The sequence below is a fragment of the Pteronotus mesoamericanus genome, unplaced genomic scaffold (assembly GCF_021234165.1).
Source record: "Pteronotus mesoamericanus isolate MK-2021 breed Mesoamerican mustached bat unplaced genomic scaffold, CSHL_Meso_final contig_263, whole genome shotgun sequence".
In the NCBI taxonomy this organism is placed as follows: domain Eukaryota; kingdom Metazoa; phylum Chordata; class Mammalia; order Chiroptera; family Mormoopidae; genus Pteronotus; species Pteronotus mesoamericanus.
This window is the reverse complement of record NW_026555112.1, coordinates 11,889,908-11,911,971: the sequence shown is the minus strand read 5'-3', so window position 1 is coordinate 11,911,971 and position 22,064 is coordinate 11,889,908. Positions and strand designations below refer to the sequence as shown.

The following is a 22,064-nucleotide window of genomic DNA, read 5'->3' as shown; positions in this document are numbered from 1 at the left end:
CAGTGTAACTAATTAAGGATGTGAAGCTTTTTTCTCTTTAATTCTGCATATGCTGAACTGTGCTTATATACACCATAACCAGCTGTGCCTTCCTTTGCATTTAGTTTTATGTAAATGATTTATATATTTTTAGTATTCAGAAAATGTTTGAAAGACAAAAATTAGTATAAACCGCTCTCTAGTAGAACTTCATTATTTTTCACAAGTAGGCAATATGAAAGCATATCATATTATTTTTTCTTTTTTGCTTTCAATTATAAAAATTGCCTTAGAACCTTTTTTGAACTGAAATTCAATAAATGTAATGTCCAAGTAATGTTTTTATAAGAAACTAAGCCATATTTAGACAATAAACATTCATAAAAGAAAATGTTCGAAAGTGCATTCTTTAAAAAAGGAATTTGAAAGGCTAGCCTCCCAGCTGTTTGCGATCTTTTAGACTTTTCCCAAACAAAGCATTCTGAGATGGAAGAACTATACCAAGTTTATTCTATCCTACCCCTGGAATATTTTCTAGGTTAGCATATTGTTTTCAAACAACTAGCCTTGGTTCTCCCTGTTTGCCATAGAGAATCACACCCCTCTGATACATTTCCTATATCATTATGAGTTAATAACATTTAAAAATCCTATGCTTTGGAAGAGATTCACAGACTGGTGATGAATACAAACAGTGAGGAAACAATTTTATAACACCAGGTATCTTCATGTTTCTAGGTATGCCTTGCTTGTGGAAATAGTGAGGTCATTACTAAAGTCAGGGCGAGATGAAAGAAATCTGATACAACAAATGTAAGATTCTTCAGAAACCCCATCCTTGTTGAACGGCCCCGATTATGTAAAAATTTCAAACACTAAGGTATTTTGTGTAGTGTACTTTAGAGCAGCGATTATAGGAACATAATTTCTGTTCCTTCAAAAAACCACCCGGCACCACTCCAAGGCATCATACTGTGTTATGAAAGCGCTAAAGGTAACAGAACTGGAAAGTGCCCAGGGCTTTCAATTCAAGATCAGGTTCACTATTACCCTTAAGTCTAAGTAACAGACACCAATTTGCAATGTGGCTAAATAATTAATTGATCTAAACCAGGCATTAAACACCAGGGATAAAAAACAAAGCCTGTAAAAACAAAAACATTTCTTGGATTTTCAAAAAAATCAAATTCTGTTATGATACAGATGTTGAGGTTTTCAACTGGAACTGAGCATCTCTGTGAGGGGATGAATGCCTGTATTTGCAGGAAAAATCCAAACATTCCTATATGCGTTTTGAGTATAAAATAATGGGGCTGATTCCAACAGCCACAAACAGACACTACTGTCGTGGGCTAAGGATAATTCTGTAGAAAAATAGCTGGCCCAGTTGATACTTAACAAACGCAAAATGTTAGAGCTAGAAAGGGCTTTTGAGAATGCGTCCTACCTGGTTCCCAGGTAAGAACAACTGCACAGGAGAAGCTGGAAGTTGCCTAAGGCTACACAGCTCATTGAAGATAGGTGCGCAGGCCAGTTCTGCTTCCCCATGCTCAGCTATAAGTCATTACTAGTCCAAAACTATGTTAGGTGAAAAAACTAACATTTAAAAAACTGTCGGATGAGAAGGACACACTCTACATGCAAGAGTGTTTCAGAGACTATTAAGAAATACCACAACTGAAAATATTTTTAAATGTAAATGCTAATCGGAAATATTCAAATAACTATATATCAGATTCTTGTGTTCCTTTCCTATAAATACTATGATTAACATATAATCTGGCCCCATCTACTGGAAATGGAAAAATACCATAATTGTTGACGCATCAAAAAACTCACTAACACAAATAGAGAACTGTAAGTACTGAAGTATAACCTTTATAGCTCTGCCTCATTCTGTGTGTGTGCGCGTAGGTATATGTGTGTGTGGTGTTTATTGTTTTTTAAACAATTATTTTAGTCAGAAAATAGTTTTCATACAACATATTAATTTTTTTCTTTTTATATGTCTGCTTGATCAGTGTTAAACTGTTAAGGCTAAAGTTTGAAAGAACTATAAACATTGGTCTCTTTGTACACCTCTTCTGTATGACTGCAAATCTTCATTCACTTTCATATATGTATCATTTTTACTGTTATTTTTGTTCAATAAATACTTTGTGATACAAGGTGTGAGGAGGCAAGTGGGTCGGTTTACTTCCATTTACTTGGGGTAATCCAAATTTGACTTTTCCATATGGGTACAAGTTAGCAAATGAGTCTTGTCATCTAGCTTTAAATGTGGCATACCAAAACATGCTATGTATATATAATCTGCTTTAAACAGATGGTTAAAGAAACAAATATAATCACTGAAGTTGAATTGGAGAGAAGGGAATGGGTTTGAAAGTGTCCCATGGCCTTTTAAATCTCAAATTCTGTCAACTGTTCTGTATTGAGACGGGGGGCGGGAGCGGGGGGAGGAGGAGGGGAGAAATTACCACTTGCTCTTTTAGCCACAATTAGTATCTTACTCAATGGTGAAAGGCTGAAAGCTTTCCCCCTAACACTGGGAAGAAGATAAGCACACCCTCTGTTGCCATTTCTATTCAACACAGTACTGAAAGTCCTAGCAGGAGTAGGGGGAGGCACCCTAACCAGAAAGGAAGAAATAAAACTGTATTTACAGATGATGATGTTTTATATGTAGAAAAGCCTAAAGAAGCTACTACCCCCCCTAGAAAAAAACCCCCAAAAGCCTGTTAAAGCTAAGAAACTGTGCAAAATTGTAGGATACAAAACACGTAAAAATCATTGTATTTCTACACACTGGCAACAGAAAAACTCGCAAAAAATTAAGAAAACCATTCTATCTACAACATCAAAAAAATAAAACACTTAAGGAATACATTTAATCAAGGCAGCACAAGACTTGTACACTGAAAACTTACATAACATTGCTACAAGAATTAAAGACATCCTGTGTTCATGGACTGGAAGACAATACTGTTAAGATCACACATGATGATACTACCCAAAGTGACCTAATAGATTCAGTGCAATTCCTTTTACAATTCCAGTGGCATTTTCTTTTTGTATAAATAAGAAAAACTTTATCCTAAAATTTATATGGAATTTCAAGGGTTCTCAATAGCCAAAACAAAAAGAACAAAAAAAGACACTTTTTTTTTGGTATCCTCACCCAAGGACATGCTTATTAATTTAAGGAGTGGGGGAGAAACATTGACTGGTTGCCTCTTGTATGTGCCCTTACCAGGGCCCGAACCCACAAACTAGGCACATGCCCTGACTGGGAATCGAACCTACAATCTTTCAATTTACAGACAATGCTCCCACCTACTGAGCCACACAGGCCAATTAACAAGCATGCCAAGATCAGTGGGAAAAGAACAGGCTTTTCAACAAATGGTGCTGGGAAACTAGATATTCATATGCAGAAGAACGAAGTTGGACCTTTACCTAACACCATATACAAAAACTCACTCGTAAAAAAGGAAAATATTCATGCCCTTGGATTTGGTAATAGTTTCTCAAATATGCCACTAAGAGCAGATGCAACAGAAGAAAAATAGGTACACTGGACTTCATTACAATTAAAACTGTGTATCAAAATGACACCATCAAGAAAGCAAAAGACAATCCACAGACTGGAAGGAACTGCAAATCATATACCTCATAAATATCTAATACCTTGAATATACAAGGAACTCCTATAACTCAACAACAAAAAGTTATAAACACCATTTAAAAATAGGCAAAGAATTTGAATAGACATTTCTCCAAAGCAAATATACAAATGGCCAATAAGCACATGAAAAGATGCTCAGCATCCTTAGAGAAAAGAAAAACAAAACCACAAAGTTCTCCTTTACACCTATTAGAATGAATATTATAATTTTTAAAAAAGGAAATGTAGTTGGCAATGATGAGAAACTGGAACCTTCATATGTTATCAGTGGAAATGTGAAATAGCGCAGTTGCTCTGGAAAATAGTTTGGCAGTTTCTCAAAAACTTAAACACTCAATTACCAAATAACCCAACAATTCCACTCCTAAGTATATAAACCCTAAGAATTAGGAAAACGAGGATGCAAATGGAAACTTGTACACCAATGTTCACAGAAGCATTATGCCCAATAGATGGGAAAATCCAAGGTACATTAACAGATTAATGGATATCACAGAATAGTATTCAGTCGTGGAAAAAAAAAATGAACTGACACATGCTACAACATCAATAAACCTTGAAAACATTATGCTAAGTGAAACAGGCTAGACACAAAACGACAAATACAGTACGATTCCACTTGTATGTAATACCTAGACTACGCATCTTCAGAGTAAAAAAAAAAAAGTATATTTGAGGTATGGGGAAAAAATGGGGGGTTATTTCTTAAAGGGTACAGAGTTTCTGATTGGAGTGATGAAAAAATTTTGGAAATACTGATAATTGCTGTAACAACATTGTGAATCTAATTAATGTCACAATTGTATATTTATGGCAAATTTGGTTATGTATTTTAACCCATTTAAAAAAATAGTATACAAAAACTCAAAAAACTCTCATGAATTGTCTTTAGTTCCAAAGTTATTATAACATGGTAACAGACTTTCAAACATAGGCTGATAAAACACCAAAAAGAATATAACCACTTTTATATACCTAAAGTGACATATTTATTATGTGTTAACATCACTTGGAAGGAAAACAAAAGTCATCCTGTCTCCCCTTTAAGAACCTTGTCAGTTTAAGACAAATCATAAATGTTCAAGGTTCAAAATTTCTGAGTTTCCAAAAAATTAAAAATGGAACTGCCTCATGACCCAGCAATTCTGCTTCTGAGACTATACCTGAAGAAACCCAAATTCAAAATACTAATTCAAAAGAATATACACACCCCTATGTTCACTGTAGTGTTATTTACAACACCCAAGATTTGGAAGTAGTCCAAGTACCTATCAATAGATGAGTGGATTTAAAAAACTGTGGTACATTTACATAATAGAATATTACTCAGCCATAAAAAGGAGGAAATCTTACCTTTTGCAATAGCTTGGATGGAGCTGGAGAGCATTATGCTAACTGAAATAAGCCAGTCGGAGAAAGACAAATGCCATATGATTTCATTTACATGCGGATTTTCAAGAACAAAATAAACAAACAAATTAGACTTACAGAGAACAGACAACTGTGGGGCAGCGGGGTTGGGTGAATGGGTGAAAAGGTAAAGGGATTAAACAAAAACAAACAAAAAACCCCTCAAAGACACAGACAACTTGATAGCCAGAGGGAAAGGGGGTGGGGGAGGTAGAAGAAGGCAAAGGGAGGATAAATGGTGATGGAAGGAGACTTGACTTTGGGTAATGAACACAATGCAATATACAGATAATGTATTATAAAACTGTACACTTCAAACCTATATAATTTTATTAACCAATGTCACTCCAATGAATTCAGTAAAAAGTTAAAAAAAAATTCTGAATTTCAATTTTCTTTACTGAAGCTTCCAGGATCTGGATAGTACTCAAATATAAAAAACAAACAAACAAAAAACCAAAAAAACCCCCAAACAAATTACTCAATAAAATAATTCCTAGAACTTCCTAGGAAGAAGAATTTTGTGTAACTACTGGATTATATTTCTTAACACTTTTTATATGCAAGACTCACATGTATAACTATGTCAAATCTGTAACAAATCAAATTAAAAAAATGACACTTTACAATTGAGTGTTATCCTATAAAACTATAGTAGAGATTACTGTAGCTTGGCCAGCACAAACATACTGTAAGTTAAACATTATTGGCACAGTGAGACTTGATTACCTTAAGAATGAGTCCCATAAAAGAAAATGATCCCATTCTGCACAGCCTTCTTCCCCCATAAAGAACTGTGACAACAAAACCACATTTTAACAACATGAAGATTTTGTTATTATAAATTTCAAAACAAAATGGAGGAATTTCCACATAATATTTATAACCTTCAAAGTAATACATGTCTGTCAGTTAGAAATAACAGCAGTTTGTTAGGCTACAGGATTTAACATAAAACTAATTTACAAATGTGGAAAGCAGTAGTGGTCCAATATTCACCATTACACATAAATCTGTTTCTTCCAGAAATTTTTTTAAAAAAATTAAAATTTCAGTATCATAAAATATTAAAATAACACCCTAAACATGCCACAATCACTATTCACAAATAAAGTTAAAATGAAATATACAAAAATTCACTTAATACTGTTAAATAACAATAAACTACAAGATTTCCTGAACAGAAATGGTAGGACCCCTGAATGTTTTACAGTGAATGTCAGGAAAAAAAATTAAGTTATGACTATTTTCATGATATATAAGCCAAAAATTTACATGACCATTTCAAAATATACCAATTAAGATTTGTAGTTTGTAAGATGCACTAAACAAATAGTCCCTAAAAGTTAACAAAAATGCTTAAAACACTGTTACTAACACTCAGGTGTGTTTGTGATGTTCGAAGAGATGCATAATTAAAACTGTAATATTTGTATCTGGTAAACAGATAATAACTACAATGCTTAAAACAATCCTCTAAGTTCTCACTGATCTCATTTGTATTTATCATGGCTCATTTCAAAGACATATTACAGCTTTCAGCTGATTCCAAGTGAATGTTAAGACACATACATACAGACAGCCCCCCAACGAAATAAATTGTTCCTCAATGATATGGCATCCTTTATAAATGCAAGAATTGTTTTTAAAATGAACAAAAACAAGACCTCTCATGTTTGACTGGACTGGCATGGTTTCATTTAAAATAGGTTAAGTGTATTAGTATACAAATATCCAATAATGTGCAGTAAATATTTACGAAATAAGGTAAAAATAAACAATTTTGGATGCTTTAATTTACTGGTATCTAATGTGAGATCCCCAAAATGTCAGGTATTCACTTGCTTGAATCAACTTCTCCATCACATGCTTCCCTAAACATAATGTGCTTATCAATTTCTTAGCTATTCTATTTGCCAATGTTCGATAAAAAAGTTATATAGATTATATAGCATGAACTTAAGAGTGTTCAAGATGGCTCACTTATTTTACTGTTAAGCAAAGCTGAATTTACATTCCAGAAAACACCGCAGTTTAATTTTAAAAACAAACAAAAAAATGCAGCAGTAAAACAATTTGTGAGGAGAAACAGATGCATTCACATAATAAAGCCACTGCAACTTCTTCAGGCATTCAACTGTTGTGTTAAATAAACAGACAGTAGTTATTTAGCAGCAATGATTCCGCAATAAATAATGCACTGTGTTTCTCAGTCCTGCACAAAAATTGCAGCTACAGTTACATCAATAGCTGTAACCTACTGGCTCTAATGGCAGAGAAGACCTTAAAACCAACTGTACAAAAAAATTGTCACACTGTGACAACAAATATAAAAACAATCTGTAGGTCTGAAATAAAAAGACTCCACTGTGAAGAGGACAGTGTAGACAAACGGAGATTCCAAGTCCACCAAAAGAAATAATTGCCTTCAGATCTGAGTCCTTGATTGATAAGAAAGGCTGGGGCTGGGCTTGAAACCATGTTATCAGACTTAAAAGAGCATGCTCTGTCTTCTGTTCTTCCCATGTCCTAAAATATAAAGTCATTTTATGAGGCAGTTCAATGTTCAGTTTTATCCCACATACAGTATTTGGTGACTCTAGGAAGCTAATGTTCCCACCAGCAAAAGCTAATTTTCCATGGTAAGAGTGATCAGCACTGTCTTAAATGGCCCTTTTGTCGATGGGGTCTACAGCTTCTATGCTTCGAAGTGATGAACCTGATGACTAGGGAAGCACAAGGTGTGTCTTCTGCCTCAGGTACCAAGGATGGCGTGTGCAGTGATCAAGCCAGGCCACTTGTAAAAGGTCTTTGTGCCATCTGCAGCTTTCAGGATCCCTGACTTGACTGAGTCAGATTTCTCTCTGAAGAATTACTGAGCTGCCCACATCATACAGAAAAGTGAGTATGTGCAATGCTAAACATACAAAGTTGTGGAATGCACTGTACATTGGTTTTTACATCAATAATTTTACTGATCAATTTATAAACCAAAAATTGGTTCCACTCAAAATTTCATGATCGACATGTGAAATGGTTTATGACAAACACACCTGTCTCTGGATAAGAAGAATTTCGAAAACCCGGGTCCTTTTGCAACTGAATTTCTTTCAAACTGAATATTGACACACCTAGAATGCATAGAAAAAAATTATCAGATGAGGGTCTAACATTATTAAAACAAATATAACCCAACTGTAGACAAATGTTTAAAAATGAATACTGATACATCATGACACATTTATACTACAAGTTTATAGCCCTAATATTTTCCCTTTTGTCCCAATGTTTAAAGAAAACCAAACACAATAATCTCCCTTCAGAACCATGCCCCTCACCCCTCAACTCTGCTTTAAATCATGATTCAAGCATCTACTTTTTTAGGGAGAATATACATTGTCTATTTCTAGGACTTACTGGGGTTGGGAGACCTAATCAAAATGTATTACTTGGATTTTATTCTCTGTCCTTTTTCTCCCTCCTTATGATGGTATGAAGGTGTCAGGTCCTGAAGCTATCTTCAGATTTTTTAGAAATGAAAAAGGATTAGGTTTGTACATACTTCCTATCTCAAACTATGGAACTTGATATTAAAATGTAAATATCATCCTAAAAACACCTTTAATTCACCTTTCTCATTTACAATTTCTGCCAGAGAGGTATCTTTCATTAAAAAAACATAGTAAATTCTAAATGAAAAGTCTTAAGAATTCTTGATTATAATAAGCAAACTCTGGTGAATCAATATCATCTAGTAAATGAGAATGGGAAATGAATGAAAGCTTTAGAAGCTCAGTACCCAAATAGTTTCCTAATTTTCCACTCATCTTACTCAATTTAAAGTAAAATACTGGGGTAATTTTTTTTTTTTTAAAAGAATGTTATCAGTAAAGCAGTTATCTCAGGCATGAGAAATGGGCTGGTTTAGTGACTGACAATATGCTCACGACTGTCAGGACAATAGTAAAGGAAAATCATCTTTTTATCTTGAAAAGTATATCTACTTTTGCAAGAAAACAATCTTACGTTTTGGTTGCATTTCACTACTTTTTGCCTGAAATCCATTTTTAACAACTCTGAATCAAAGCAATACAGATTGGGACTAATGACAATATCTATCACCAGATGGTATTTTCCAACCTAAGTCCAATAAGATTAATTACCCATGCCTAAGTACTATTGATTTCTTACCGAGTAGTGGTAATGTGCTCAGTGTTAAATAAATTAAAACATGGGCAAACAAGACAGGCCTCCATTCAAGGAGTTCTGATATAATTACAAGAAGACTAGAATTTTTAGCTTAAAAACCAACAGCAACCCCTTCGTAATTCACCCCAGTCTCCAGCCCTGGACAAATGAAAACAAAGAAAGGTGTGGGCTTGCGGGGCGGGGAGAATACTAAAATCTCTCTTACTTTCAGGTAAAGCATGTATTCTTGGTCCCAGACTTCGAAAGTACACATGTTTCATGGCCTCCTCTGCTGAAACTCTTTTCTTAGATTCATACTGTGAAAAAGCAAATAACTGCTTCATTAACTTCTCTAAATACTTTAAAAGGGGGGAAGTTAGCACTACTTTAACTTGATTACTTAATACAGTCAGTATTTTTAAAAAACCAATTTGGAGGTACTCTAGATACTCTAATTTGAGCTATTGAGATTATGCAGTAATGATTATATCTCAATCCCAAATTTCCAACATAAAGTTGGATCTTAACTGAAATTTTAGATTCATTGTGTTTTTTGAAGTGATGGAAAATTAAAATATCTGGACTTTTGTGTTACTTTTTTTCATGAACACCAATGGGTCATTAAAAATATAACCCAAACTTTTATGATAGACATTATTAAATTACCTACTCTATTTCCATTTCCCATTTCTCCTTGATGAGATAACCTAGATTTATTTAAGGTGTCCATGCTTCCAACTCCAACAGATGGATCATGAATGGTGATGGTTCTAAGTTTGAGCTAATTATGACGACTCTGCTCTCCAATTCCTAGACTCTCTTACAATTAATGTTCAAGCCAACAAGACTTAATTTTGAAAAAGCCTTACAAGGGATTCTGGAAAAGCATTTGCTTTCCAGACGTAAGAGGACTAATGTGGCTGACATAACCCTTATACTCTCTCTTCCTGCTTTGAATGACAATATGAATGATATTTGGAGGTGCAGCACCCTGTACAGTTAAGTACAAGGAAGAGAAAGAAAACCTAAGAGAACACAAATTGACATATTATTTGATCAATGCCAGCAACTATATCGGACTGTTCTAGGTCACAATGAGAGACTTGCCAAACACATTAAGAGAAACCATTAATATTTTTTTACTTAGCTATATGCTTTAAGCATGCTAGATACAATAAATAATCTTATTTGATTGTCATTACAAATTTTTGAAGGAGGCATCATTGGTCCCATTCTACAGATGAAGAAACTGAGGCTCAGAGAAGTTAAGGCACTTAACAATTACAAAATAACATGTAACTTACCTGAAGAAATTTTGTTATCAACTCAATTCCTTCAGAGTCTAACCTAGAAACAGGGAAAAAAAAAAAAAGTGGTAGTTTATTCTATCTTAACTAATAGCAACTTTTTAAATAAAACTATTTTCCAAGTGTTTTAATCTGTGAAATACAGTGCCCTAAAATAGCCATTCTTGTTGTTTTCAAATAGACTCGAAACTGTTTTATCCTCAAAAGGCTAATCTTGCCACTTCTTTATGAAGAAACCATAAATAACTGGGCTTTGATTCAAATTTTCAATATTCAAGGACAAATTAGTTTATTAAAAACTACAGATTTTTAAAAAATCACCTTTCTGTCTCAAAACAAAATAACCTCTATTTATCGGGAAAGCTTAAGTCAATTGCATCAATTTTCAAAATGTTCCACTGAAGGCAAGAGTACAAAAGCATCGTTTTCCTATTATACAGGTGAAAACAAGGAGAAAAGTGACCCCAATATGTATCACTGTGGTCAAGTTAAACACAAATGAGTCATTCAAAAAATTTTTACAAGGTATAATTTTTTGAGCATGTAGTACCTGCAGCTATAAAATTCAATTTAAACATGCCTTGATAACTTCATAAAACTTAATTTAAAAGGTCTACAAAACAAATGTTACAAATGATAATGGTAAATAATTACAGTGATGAAATTTAATATAAGAGAGTAGAGGGCTTAGGGATTATCTTAATAGGATAATTTCCTGATCAGAAATCACAAGTTCTTACTGCCTTTTACTTGCAAAGCACAATTATGAATAAAGAATAGTTCCCCACCCGAGGGCTCATAGTGAGTACTGTGGGTACTGTGAATGCTGTGGCCCAGACATTCTCCAGACCCCTTCAATCCTCTGTAGTGTGCCACTCTGACAAATACACAGAGCTCCTTGGACACAGACAAGCTCAGTAGTAAGGTCATGAAGAATCTGTTTTAAAGAGCTTCAACCCACAATGGACATCACAATAGCAAGCAATATATAAATGACAAAAATAGGATTTATGCTACTTGGGAAAAGATATGCACAAAAAGTCCAGCATATAAAATGATTCTTCCTAAGGAACTCTACGTAGAATGTTATTAGTTGCTATGGTAACTGTAAGACCATCAATTCACATAAACACTTTAAAGATATTTTTGGTATCAGAACTGTACTGCTATTCTTCCAGAGCAGAAGAATAAATGAAGCTAGAACAAGTGTGTTATGTTGTGAGCAATGAAGGGCTTTGTAAAATAGACACTGGCCTCATGTGGCTACTTGGTGCCCTTTTTATTTTTTTTTTAAGGAGAAGATGGAAAAATACAGTCAAAGACATTAGTTACACTATGTTACTTACTAAAATGCAATACATTCTGCGAGTCAAATTTTAATGGGAGTCTTAAATGGACCTGGGGGTAGGTGTGAGAAGAAACTTTAATTGAAAGGCCAACACTGAGGATATGAGAGGTTAGAGTTTATTTTCTTCAAATACAAATTACATCATTAACTCCGACTACAATACTGCTGAGTCACCTTTTGTCAGAGTCCACATTTTACTTATAACACTTTCTTAGATTTTTTAAAAAGTAAACATAGAATAATCCCATAGAAGGCAAAATGGAGATTTCATCATGGTCTTCATGGTACTGATTAAGGCATTAATTAATGGCTTCTTTCTGGAAAAGGGAACAATCTACATGAACTCTACAATTTGTGATTCACATACTTTGGTAATCCTCGGTCTCTGAAGTAAAAAACTAATCTAACACAGGAAGGAAGAACTCAAATTTAACACTAAAATATTTAAGAATTGTGCATGTGTATTAAATGTTGAACCCTTATTGTGGATAATGCTTCATGACAGTAAAAAAGAATCATGTAGGTTTCCCCCTTTTTACTTAAAGAAAAAAAATACCTGGGTGCATGGTTAATTAGAGGCTGTGGTTTATATTTTGGGAAGTTGTAGTTCTTGAACTCATCATTTGAAGAAATACCTGGCCAAGTTTCCTGAGATGGAGTTCCTGAATTAAAAAATAAATATATAAACATGTAGAAAATTAGAAATATGTAAAAATGCATAAATGCAAATATATTTAAGAAGGCAAAATTAAGAAAGTGTTTTAAAGAACAATTCACATTTAGCAGATTATTTGACTTTCAACGAAATAGAAATGATAGAAATAGTAAACATATGGACTTTTTAAAGGCCTATGCAATGGTGCCATAAAAATGATAATGCCTAACTGACACCTCAGCAAGGAGTATTTCCTATTTAGTTGACATCTAAGTTAGAAATATTTCCTAACAGTACACTAAAGGTCAATTTTCAATAATATTTCTCTTCTGTTCTTTCACAAAGGTGGAACTTAGGAAATAAAAAGTTACTAGAAGGATCTATTGTTATCATAATTAATTATAATTCATATAATAGCAGCCCTTTATGTTAGTCTCAGTACCAAAGTTTTAAATATATTTTTTGAAGTCAGTCTGAAAAAAAAAGTCTAGCTACCCAATTGTTGTTAACAAATCACTGGTAAAAAGATTTCTTATTACCTAGCAGTCGGAATATTAAGTGCAGTTCATCCTCCACAGTTGATCCTGGAAACAGAGGTCTTCCAGAAGCCATTTCAAAGAAAATACAACCAACACCCCTTTAGAAAAAATATAAAGAATATATAAAAAATCGTGAGTAACCATCTACATATTATGACACGCAAGGATCTTCTCCTTATCATGACCTCTCTGAAGAATTTTGTACTAGCTTGCTTTTAGAAAATTTGTGCAGAGATATTGACATTCATCCTATTTGTCTCACTTCCATACTGCTATATCCATTTTTCCCCACTTCGAATGTCCAGCTCTCCTCTGCATGATCCTTGAAGAATAACAATAACTAATAGTGATTTAATGCTATGTGTTAGGTAGTGGGTAGCAGAGATAGGGAGAAGCAAATGATTCAAGATGTTTTTATGCAGAAAGCAGAGACAGAACAGGTAGGTACAGCTGTAGAGCGTATGAGTGCAGTGTATGTAAGAGAAGAAAGAGAAATGGATGGAGGCTCCGTGAATGGACACTCTTTTATAGGATTTGTGTGACTACAGCCCTCCCACTAAAGGAATAGCAATCTATCAACTGTAAGTAAAATTTATTTCATAATTATCAAAATGTTATATAGAAAAGAAAATGATGGGAGCCACGATGGAAAACAATATGGTAGTTCCTCAAAAAATTTTAACACACAATTATCATACGATCCACCAATTCCACTCCCATTCCATTCCAATTCCGTTCCTGAGGAACTGAAAGCAAGCCTCAAAAATGTTATTTGTACACCTCTGTCCATGGCAGCATTATTCACAATAGCAAAAAGATGGAAACAACACAAGTGTTCATTGACAGATGAATGTATAAATAAAATGTAGCACACATATGCAATTATTATTCAGATTTAAAAGTGAAGGAAATTCTGTCCTGCAAAGCAAAAGGTTTTGTCAGCTTCATTCCCAGTCAGGGCACATGCCTAGGTTGCAGGCTTTGTTGCTGGTGCCTTCAAGAGGCAACCAATGATGTTATTCTCTCACATTGATGTTTCTCTCCCTTTTTTTCGCTTTCCCTTTCCCTCTCTAAAATTAAATAAAGTTAAAAAAAAGTGAAGAAAATTCTGATACATAACAAACATCTACAACATGGGTGAATTTTAAAGACATTTATGCTAAGTGAAATAGGCCAATCACAAAAGGACTGTATGATTCCACTAACATAAGGGACTTAGAAAAGGTAAATTCAGAGACAGGAAGTAGAATGATGGTTGCCAGAGGTTAAAGGGAAGAACATACAGGGAGCTGTTTAATGCTACAGAGTTTCAGTTTTGCAAGATGAAAAAAGTACTGGAAATGGATAGTGGTGATGGTTGTTCAACAATGTCAATGTACTTAATCTTAAAGAACTGTACACTTAAAATTGGTTAAAATAGTAAATTTTATGTAAATTTTACCACTATTTAGAAAATAAGTTTAAAAAAGAAAAAGTGTTTTATGCCAAACAAAGTTATATATAATTGACCCAAGACAACAGAAGGAAGTACATGATTTATCACTACATGAAGGCTACAGGCAATTAAATGCAACCACAGGTCAGAGGAAGAAGTTGCTGCTGGAGGCTAGGTTGTATTCAGGAAAGGTTTATGAAATATTGTTTTGAAAGTTCCTAGGTAGAGGCCCCAGAGGGGAACAGGCTCTGAGAGGAACAGAGCAGGCATTCCAGTTGGATGGACTGGTATGAGCACAGAAGCAAAGGTGAGAAAGCCCACATTTCTAATTAAGCCCACATTATTTTTGAGATATAATGGCAGCCTTTTTGGCTACAGGGAACACCTGTGTAGAATAATTGTCTGAAGTGTTGGAAAACACAGTTTAGAGACATTTTATTGACATCATTATTAAGTATCAAGTTGAAGAACTGTATCTTATTCTATAGGTAATGAAGGAGAAAGGAGCAAAAGTGTTTTTGAGTGAAGGAGTATCATGATTAGAGTAGTGTGTGAGGAAAATGGCTATAGTATTTTATTATTTTTAGACCTACTTAAAGCAAGTAGATTTCTGAGAATATTAAATGATAATAAGAACAGTAATTTTGTTTTAAATTACTAGGTACCAGACACTCAATAGATTAGCTCATTTGGTTTTAACATAATCCAAAGAACAGCCATTTAAAATCATTATTGTGCTGTCACCGGTGTAGGCTGGGTGTTGAACCATAAAGTGAAGGGAGGCCTGTTTGATTCCTGTTCAGGGCACATGCCTGGGTTGTGGGTTTCGTCCCTGGCTGGGCTGCATATGAAGGAACCGACAGACGTTTCTTTCACATATCGATGTTTTTCTATTTCTCCCTCCCTCCCCCTCACTCTAAAAATAAAAAAACAGAATAGATTTTTAAAAAGTCATCTTTGTTACTATTTCCATGTCTTTAAATGAGTAAAGTAAGGCACAGGCCTATAATTTGAATAAAGTTACTATACAGTTATAAACAGTAGAATCGGTATTTAAACCTAGGTGATTTTATGTGCCAGAAATCTTAGTCACTGTATTGTAGGCTCTTTAAAATAGTATCTCCTTAAAAGTCAAATATCTATCAGAATACCCTATGTTAATGGCTACATTCTTTCAAAATTATAAATGGCAATAACATTCCCATATATTTACCACATGTCAATCTGTGTTGAGTATTCTGAGGAACCAAGAAGCACATCAGGTGGCCGGTACCACAGTGTGACAACTTCATTTGAGTAGGTCTTTGTGGGAACTGATTTAGCTCTGGCTAGTCCTTTACAAAAAAAAATAGAAAACAAGAAATAGCTATAAATAAATGGATTTCCCAGCCCATATCCTCACCATGACTCTGATCAAAAGGATGCCTGAAATGGCTACTTTGTAGCTTCTTGAAGCTTAGCGAAATTAGTTTTATGATTTTAGGTCAGCAAATCCTTATGCAATTAAACTAAATAATAATGATTCCACAATCAGATCACTTTTATGCATATGAATGCACCTGGTACAGTGTCTGGGTTAAACTTACCCATGAATCATGATGCAAAAGTATTTCCTAGCTCAACTTAAGTTAATGCAAAATAGGTCAATGACATTGAGATGAACAGTTTTACTTCTTGCAGCATTAGGCTTCTGTAACATTTTAACCTGATTCCAATTTTCATTTGCTATACCAATTTTTATCAAAAAAAGAAAAGCTATTGGCCCCAGAACTTGTTTGGGGTTTTTTTTTGTCTCTGAAACCTATTTTTTTTATAATTTTTTAAAAATTACACTTGACACATATTATAATTAGTTTTGGGTGAACAACATAGTGACTAGACATTTATATAACTTACAAAGTGATCACCCTGAAAGTCTAGTACCCATATGGTACCATCCTGTTGAGTTTCACTGACAATTTCCTTGCAAAAATCTATTTGGAGAAAGTTTCCTTAAAATAAGTAACAGTTATTCAGCACTCTTTTTAAATTTTAAGTTGTATAATTTTAAAATAAGACAAACCTCACTGCCTTCAGATATTATTAAATGTTGTAACTGATATAAAACACATGCCATTCCTTTGCCAATTTAAAAGGGAATCAATTGATTATCCAGAAATAAAGGTGAAAGTTCACAACTTTACCTTGTGACCCACAGGCATGAGAGAGTTGTTTTTACTACCTCTAAGCCTCTAAATTCTGAAGCAACTTTAAAAGATGTTTGAATAAATATAAATTTATTTTAACATATAGTTTATTTCTAACAACACAAAATATTTCATTGTTTAGGTTGTGATTTCTGTTTTGTATAACTTATGTATCTGATTAAAATATTAATTTTTAAAAATGTCATGAAAGTGTAATACTGTATTAAAATAAAGTCACACAAATGAAAACAGAAATTAAAATAATAGGTAACACTCATTTTTGTTTAGTGTAATGGCTAAAGGGTGTAACTAGAACAATGTTCACACTATTTTATTTAATTATGAATTTTATTCTACCATGCCAACTTGGAAAAATAAGTTCAACAAATTATTTTCTTACTAATTTTGGTAATTAGCAAGATGAAAGCAGCTTTCTGAGCTTTCCTCCTGATGTTAATAGCGGGTCATATGGGAGCAAAGTACCGGGCCACAAATTTACTTATCCTCTAACCTATGGTATCAACACAATTTCCAAACATAGTCTCTCCTCAGTACTTTACTCGCCTACTCTTGAGAGAATTCTGAACTAGGTGCGCTTGTTCAGACAGGTTCCTGGTTCACAATGTGAATTTCAGTATTGGTGTGAAATTAAATAATAATCTCTTCCAAAACAAGTTAAGTGTGATACAGTATTATTATATAAGCCTATTATTAATGAAAATGTCTATATTAGTACTTCCTAAACCTGAATTTAATCTATCACAGGAAAAAGGGTAGAATTTTCATGGGGATCAAGAATAATTTACAGTTAAATATTCAAAGCTGCCTGATCCTCTCTTCCTTGCAACCAACAAAATAAAAGCAATAGAGACAAAATTGATTGTACTATTTCAAGGAACAATCGGAGTTTCTTATTGGCCTGCGGAAGTTAAGATTTGCTTGGCTTGCTTTGTAAAGATTAGAAACAAAATTTCAAGCACTGATTCTATTTCCCCCACAAAAGGTAAATTTTTGATGGCTCTTGACATTCTTTTTTTGAACTCCTAAAGCCAAGCTGGGTTTCTCTATTTTTGCCATTCATTTTGGGATTAAGAAATAAGGAAGAGTAAATACAGCTTGGCGAAAAAAAAAAAGTGTGGGGGGATAACAATTATGAGGAAAACAACATAAACTATGGGCACGAGATTACATAATCTACGTGAGTATATGCAAATAACTTGTAATTTCTTGTTTAAACACACACGACCCACCCATTTCGTTTTTAAGGAATGAAATACAAATAGCAACCTACATTTCAATCAAATAGTAGAGTGGTAAGTAAGTAAAAGTATAGGAATTTCTAGAATAAATTCACCACTAACTAACAGTGAATTTTCAATGTTACTAAAACAATAAAATGGCCACTATACAGTTTTGTGTCACTGCCTTGATTTATACTAAGACACCAGTAGCTTTTACTTCTTACTGATTATGGATCATCGGTGTAAATGTTAACACAGTGAAAAAGGCAAATAACATCAGTGTAATTTTGATTACATATTATACCTTTGGGTCTTAGAGATCTATGGATCGTATCTGAGAATGGTGCCTTTTAGCATTTACTAACATAACTCACTCAACAAAGTTTTTGTCAAATATCTTATTCTGTGGGCTATATAGAAAATTTCCACATCTATATAAAGGCAATTACACAGTGTCAATGGTTGTTCTAAAAGAATTTAACCACCTGGAACTATTTATAAGTATCTCATACATTCCGTACCAAAATCTGCTAGCTTTAATTCTCCTTTTTCATTAATGAGAAGGTTCTGTGGTTTCAAGTCTCGGTGCAACACTTTTCTTCTGTGGCAATATGCCAAACCACGTAGAATTTGGTATAAAAACAGCTACAGAAACAAATAAATAGAAATTAGTCTTACAGATAATGAGATATACTTTGGTATAAGCTATGATAAAGAGAAAAACTACTGGCCTAGAATAGTTTAAAAAAAAAAAAGGGGGACCACATCCTTAAGTATAAGGCCTTTTCCTCATATAATTGTCTATTTCAAGCATCTACCTATTTTTTTTAGTCTAATAATATCTATGAAAATATTGAAAATAAAGTGAAATGAAACTCTTAGTAGTTAATAGTTTACTTGTTATAGAAAATGATTTAAATAAACATATTATTATAAATTTCTAAGCCTACCAAAGCCTAAAGTTTGATTATGAAATTCTGGTAAATGACCAACCAACCTCTATTTCCACCACCTACCCTACCAAAAAAAGGAAAATCTGATCTGGGACAGTGTCTTTAAACTAAAACATCAGGATGGTGGTTTTATGAAAATTCTGAGATGTCAAACAGAATGGTGCTGCACACAACTTTGGCAAATTATGTGCTATAAAAATACATTAAATCAGCTTCTATCACCTACCTCCTGGGTATTTTACTTTCAGCACCTCCTACTCAGCCCACAAAATCTGCTATGATTCAGAGAAGGGAATTGGCTCTGTTGAGTTCCGAATGACTCTTTGAAAGAAGTAATTCCTATAGATTTAATGGCAGACTTTTTGTGTTGATTTTGGTGGAAAAAGGGATGTGAAACATAGGCTTTTGATCCTTTGGGGTTAACAAAAAAAAAGAGCCTGAAGTACAGAGGACTGAAGAGTGTATCCCTGGTTTACTTGCAGGGGAAAAACAGAGCATTAGAATATCTGTTTTCAACCTTTTTCATCTCATGGCACACATAAACTAATTACTAAAATTCTGTGGCACACCAAAAAATGTATTTTTTGCCAATTTGACCAAAAAAATAGGTATAATTTTGATTCATTCACACTGACAGCTATTGTGATGTTGGCTGCTGTTATTTTTTTATTTGATAATCTAAGGGAAAAGAGGCCAGTGCCCCTGACTAAATAGTCAGATATTACATGTTTTAAAAATTTTTATGGCACAGTGTTTGAAAATCGCTACAGTAGAACACAGAATAAGCCAAGGCAGAAGGTGAACAATAGGCCTAAATAAATTCTAAGCAGCAGTTTCTATACTACATATTTATGTTTTTTAATATTCTAAAATTACTACTTCCATATATTCATGTTACTTTTAATGTTTGGAAAATACAAGTACAGAGTTAAATTTGCTATTTAAACAAATATAGTATTTTATACTTTAAGCCAGCCATATAGATCTGCCTTAAAAGATATAATAAACTACTCGAATCTTTGTCAATTTATAATTAGGCACTTATTTTCTGTCCAAATTATTGCTAATATGAAAGCAGGAAAAAAAAAACAAAACACAAAGAGAAATATATGCAAATGAGATTCACAACAACTTTCAAAACAAAATGTAAACTACAATATGAAGACAATTCTCAGAGAATGTATATTTGGAAATACACTTGAAGTTCTATTCTAAAATTCGTAGCAATGTGGTATCCATTATGTTCTGAGCTATCTTTTAATAGAAAAAACTGATTCTCTTTTATATCTGCCAAAATTGCAGTTTTTTAGAAAGTTTAAAGTTACTATCTATAGAATTGGAACTGTCTCAACACACAGCCAGGGCAGTCTATTTCCAGAATAGTTTCTTACAAACTGTGATCAGTTTGGATAAATAAGCCTTTGCCAGATTTGGTGTATACCATTTGGGTCAAAGAAATCTACTGTAGGAATACAACTATATCAAATGTTTTTACTTGATTTTACTTGTACCTTATTTTTGGATTTCATCTGGAAGTGATTATTATGCCAAAATTTTCTGGCGTTACTTGCATCTTTAGATATACAGGTAAGAAAACATAACAGTTATTTCACTTTTCCTCCTGACAATATAAAGTGATATTTCCAGCCTAGTATCATAATACTTGTGCATGTTCCTGGCCTTATTCACTAATTAGATTAGTAACTTGAAAATTAGTGTTTTATAATTAAATACCGTTTTAAATAAATATGTTAGGGAAGTTTTGCCATTTAAAGAATGTCTTTCAGAGAATGTAATACTCATTTGTATTTATTTAAACATTTGGATTTTGATGTAATAGGCTTTTCATTTTTTTTTAAGCAGATTACACTTGTAAATGTATTCTTTATGTAAAAGAATGTTATAATGTGAAATGTCTAAAGTGGTTTTTAAGATTTTTAAAACAAAGCAGGTTCTACAAAACTTAGCTTTGTTTTAAAAGGAGGTTTGGTCCTAAGGCCTATCTGGTCTTAAGAAATACTATGGTGTAATTAACAGAAGTTCTGAGTAATATTGTTCAGAGGGTAATAACCTATTTAAAATGCCAAAGAGAAAATTCTGAAGCAGAACAGTTATCAAGATAGTATATTTCATTAAGCAATGTAATTTGTCTACGCTTAGCATTTCTCTCTGCTTTAAACAAAATTAAAAATTACACATTAGAACATACCTTTACATTGTGCATACTCATGATGTTTCCACAATCATCCATGTACTGTTTTAGGTCTTTATCCTGAAAAAAATATAGTACTTTACTATGTGATACCTAGTTTTCAGAAGGCATGGCTGATTTACTTAAATACTAAATATTTTTAAAAAATAAGTTGTTTTTTGAGGAAAGATGTTGAATGCAACACATATAATTTAATTAAATGCCAATAACTAAGCAATAATATCCCTGAGGCCTGTTAAAAAATCCAACTTGCTACATTTTATTAAAGCAAAAAGTAAATACTGAATTTTTATTAAATGCTTACCAGGTACTCAAAGACCAGAGTCAAAGATTTATCTGTATGAACAATGTCATGTAAGGTAACTATATTTGCATGTTTTAGATCCTTTAATAGTGAAACTGCAAAACAGAAAAGAAAGTCAATTATCTGGTCTGTGGCAGCCAGTCTTTATAACAACCTGAATGAAGTTTAACATAAATTGATTGAGTTTAAGATTCTCTAAAGTTTAAAACAATAATGCATCAAGGAGATTTGCAGTAGAAATTTCAAGAGTCAGATTTTTTCTTTTATGACTCTGGGTTTGATATTTTTAATACTTAAAATTTCCCCCACTATTATAATAATACTCTCCATATTCTAGGTTTTTTTCTCAAATGTTAAACTTATTGAAACTTCTAGGGTTAATTAAATATTAAGTACAAGGTACCTTTCCCCTCCAAATTGCTAATCAGTGCTTCACACCATCTTCTGGATAATCTATCTTTTTTAAAAAACGGTACCACGATAAAAATATACTTATATTCTGTAAATACTAATTTATAGTTAGCTTTTCCTGAATGTGACATTATATAAATTTCCCAATGTCAAATATTTGTGTATGACAATGATTTTTAATGACTTAATATTTCATTTAAAGTTATAC

The 22,064-nt window shown here is 33.2% G+C and overlaps 1 protein-coding gene across 2 annotated transcripts in view; it reads right to left on the bottom strand.

The window, feature by feature from the left end:
• Positions 1–5,965: 5,965 nt before the first annotated feature.
• Positions 5,966–22,064, bottom strand: part of CDK17 (cyclin dependent kinase 17) — a 78,272-nt gene continuing 62,173 nt past the window's right edge. The window contains exons 8-17 of one of the 2 annotated variants that reach the window (XM_054574674.1): positions 21,446–21,540; positions 21,139–21,201; positions 18,498–18,621; positions 15,763–15,883; positions 13,115–13,212; positions 12,477–12,582; positions 10,570–10,612; positions 9,492–9,582; positions 8,131–8,208; positions 5,966–7,957 (exon numbers count right to left, since the gene is read on the bottom strand). In XM_054574674.1, the coding sequence (XP_054430649.1) occupies positions 7,950–7,957; positions 8,131–8,208; positions 9,492–9,582; positions 10,570–10,612; positions 12,477–12,582; positions 13,115–13,212; positions 15,763–15,883; positions 18,498–18,621; positions 21,139–21,201; positions 21,446–21,540 (827 nt within the window). In that variant the 3' untranslated portion in view covers positions 5,966–7,949. The remainder of the gene's footprint in view (positions 7,958–8,130; positions 8,209–9,491; positions 9,583–10,569; positions 10,613–12,476; positions 12,583–13,114; positions 13,213–15,762; positions 15,884–18,497; positions 18,622–21,138; positions 21,202–21,445; positions 21,541–22,064) is intronic. The other variant, XM_054574673.1, reaches the window with a different exon arrangement.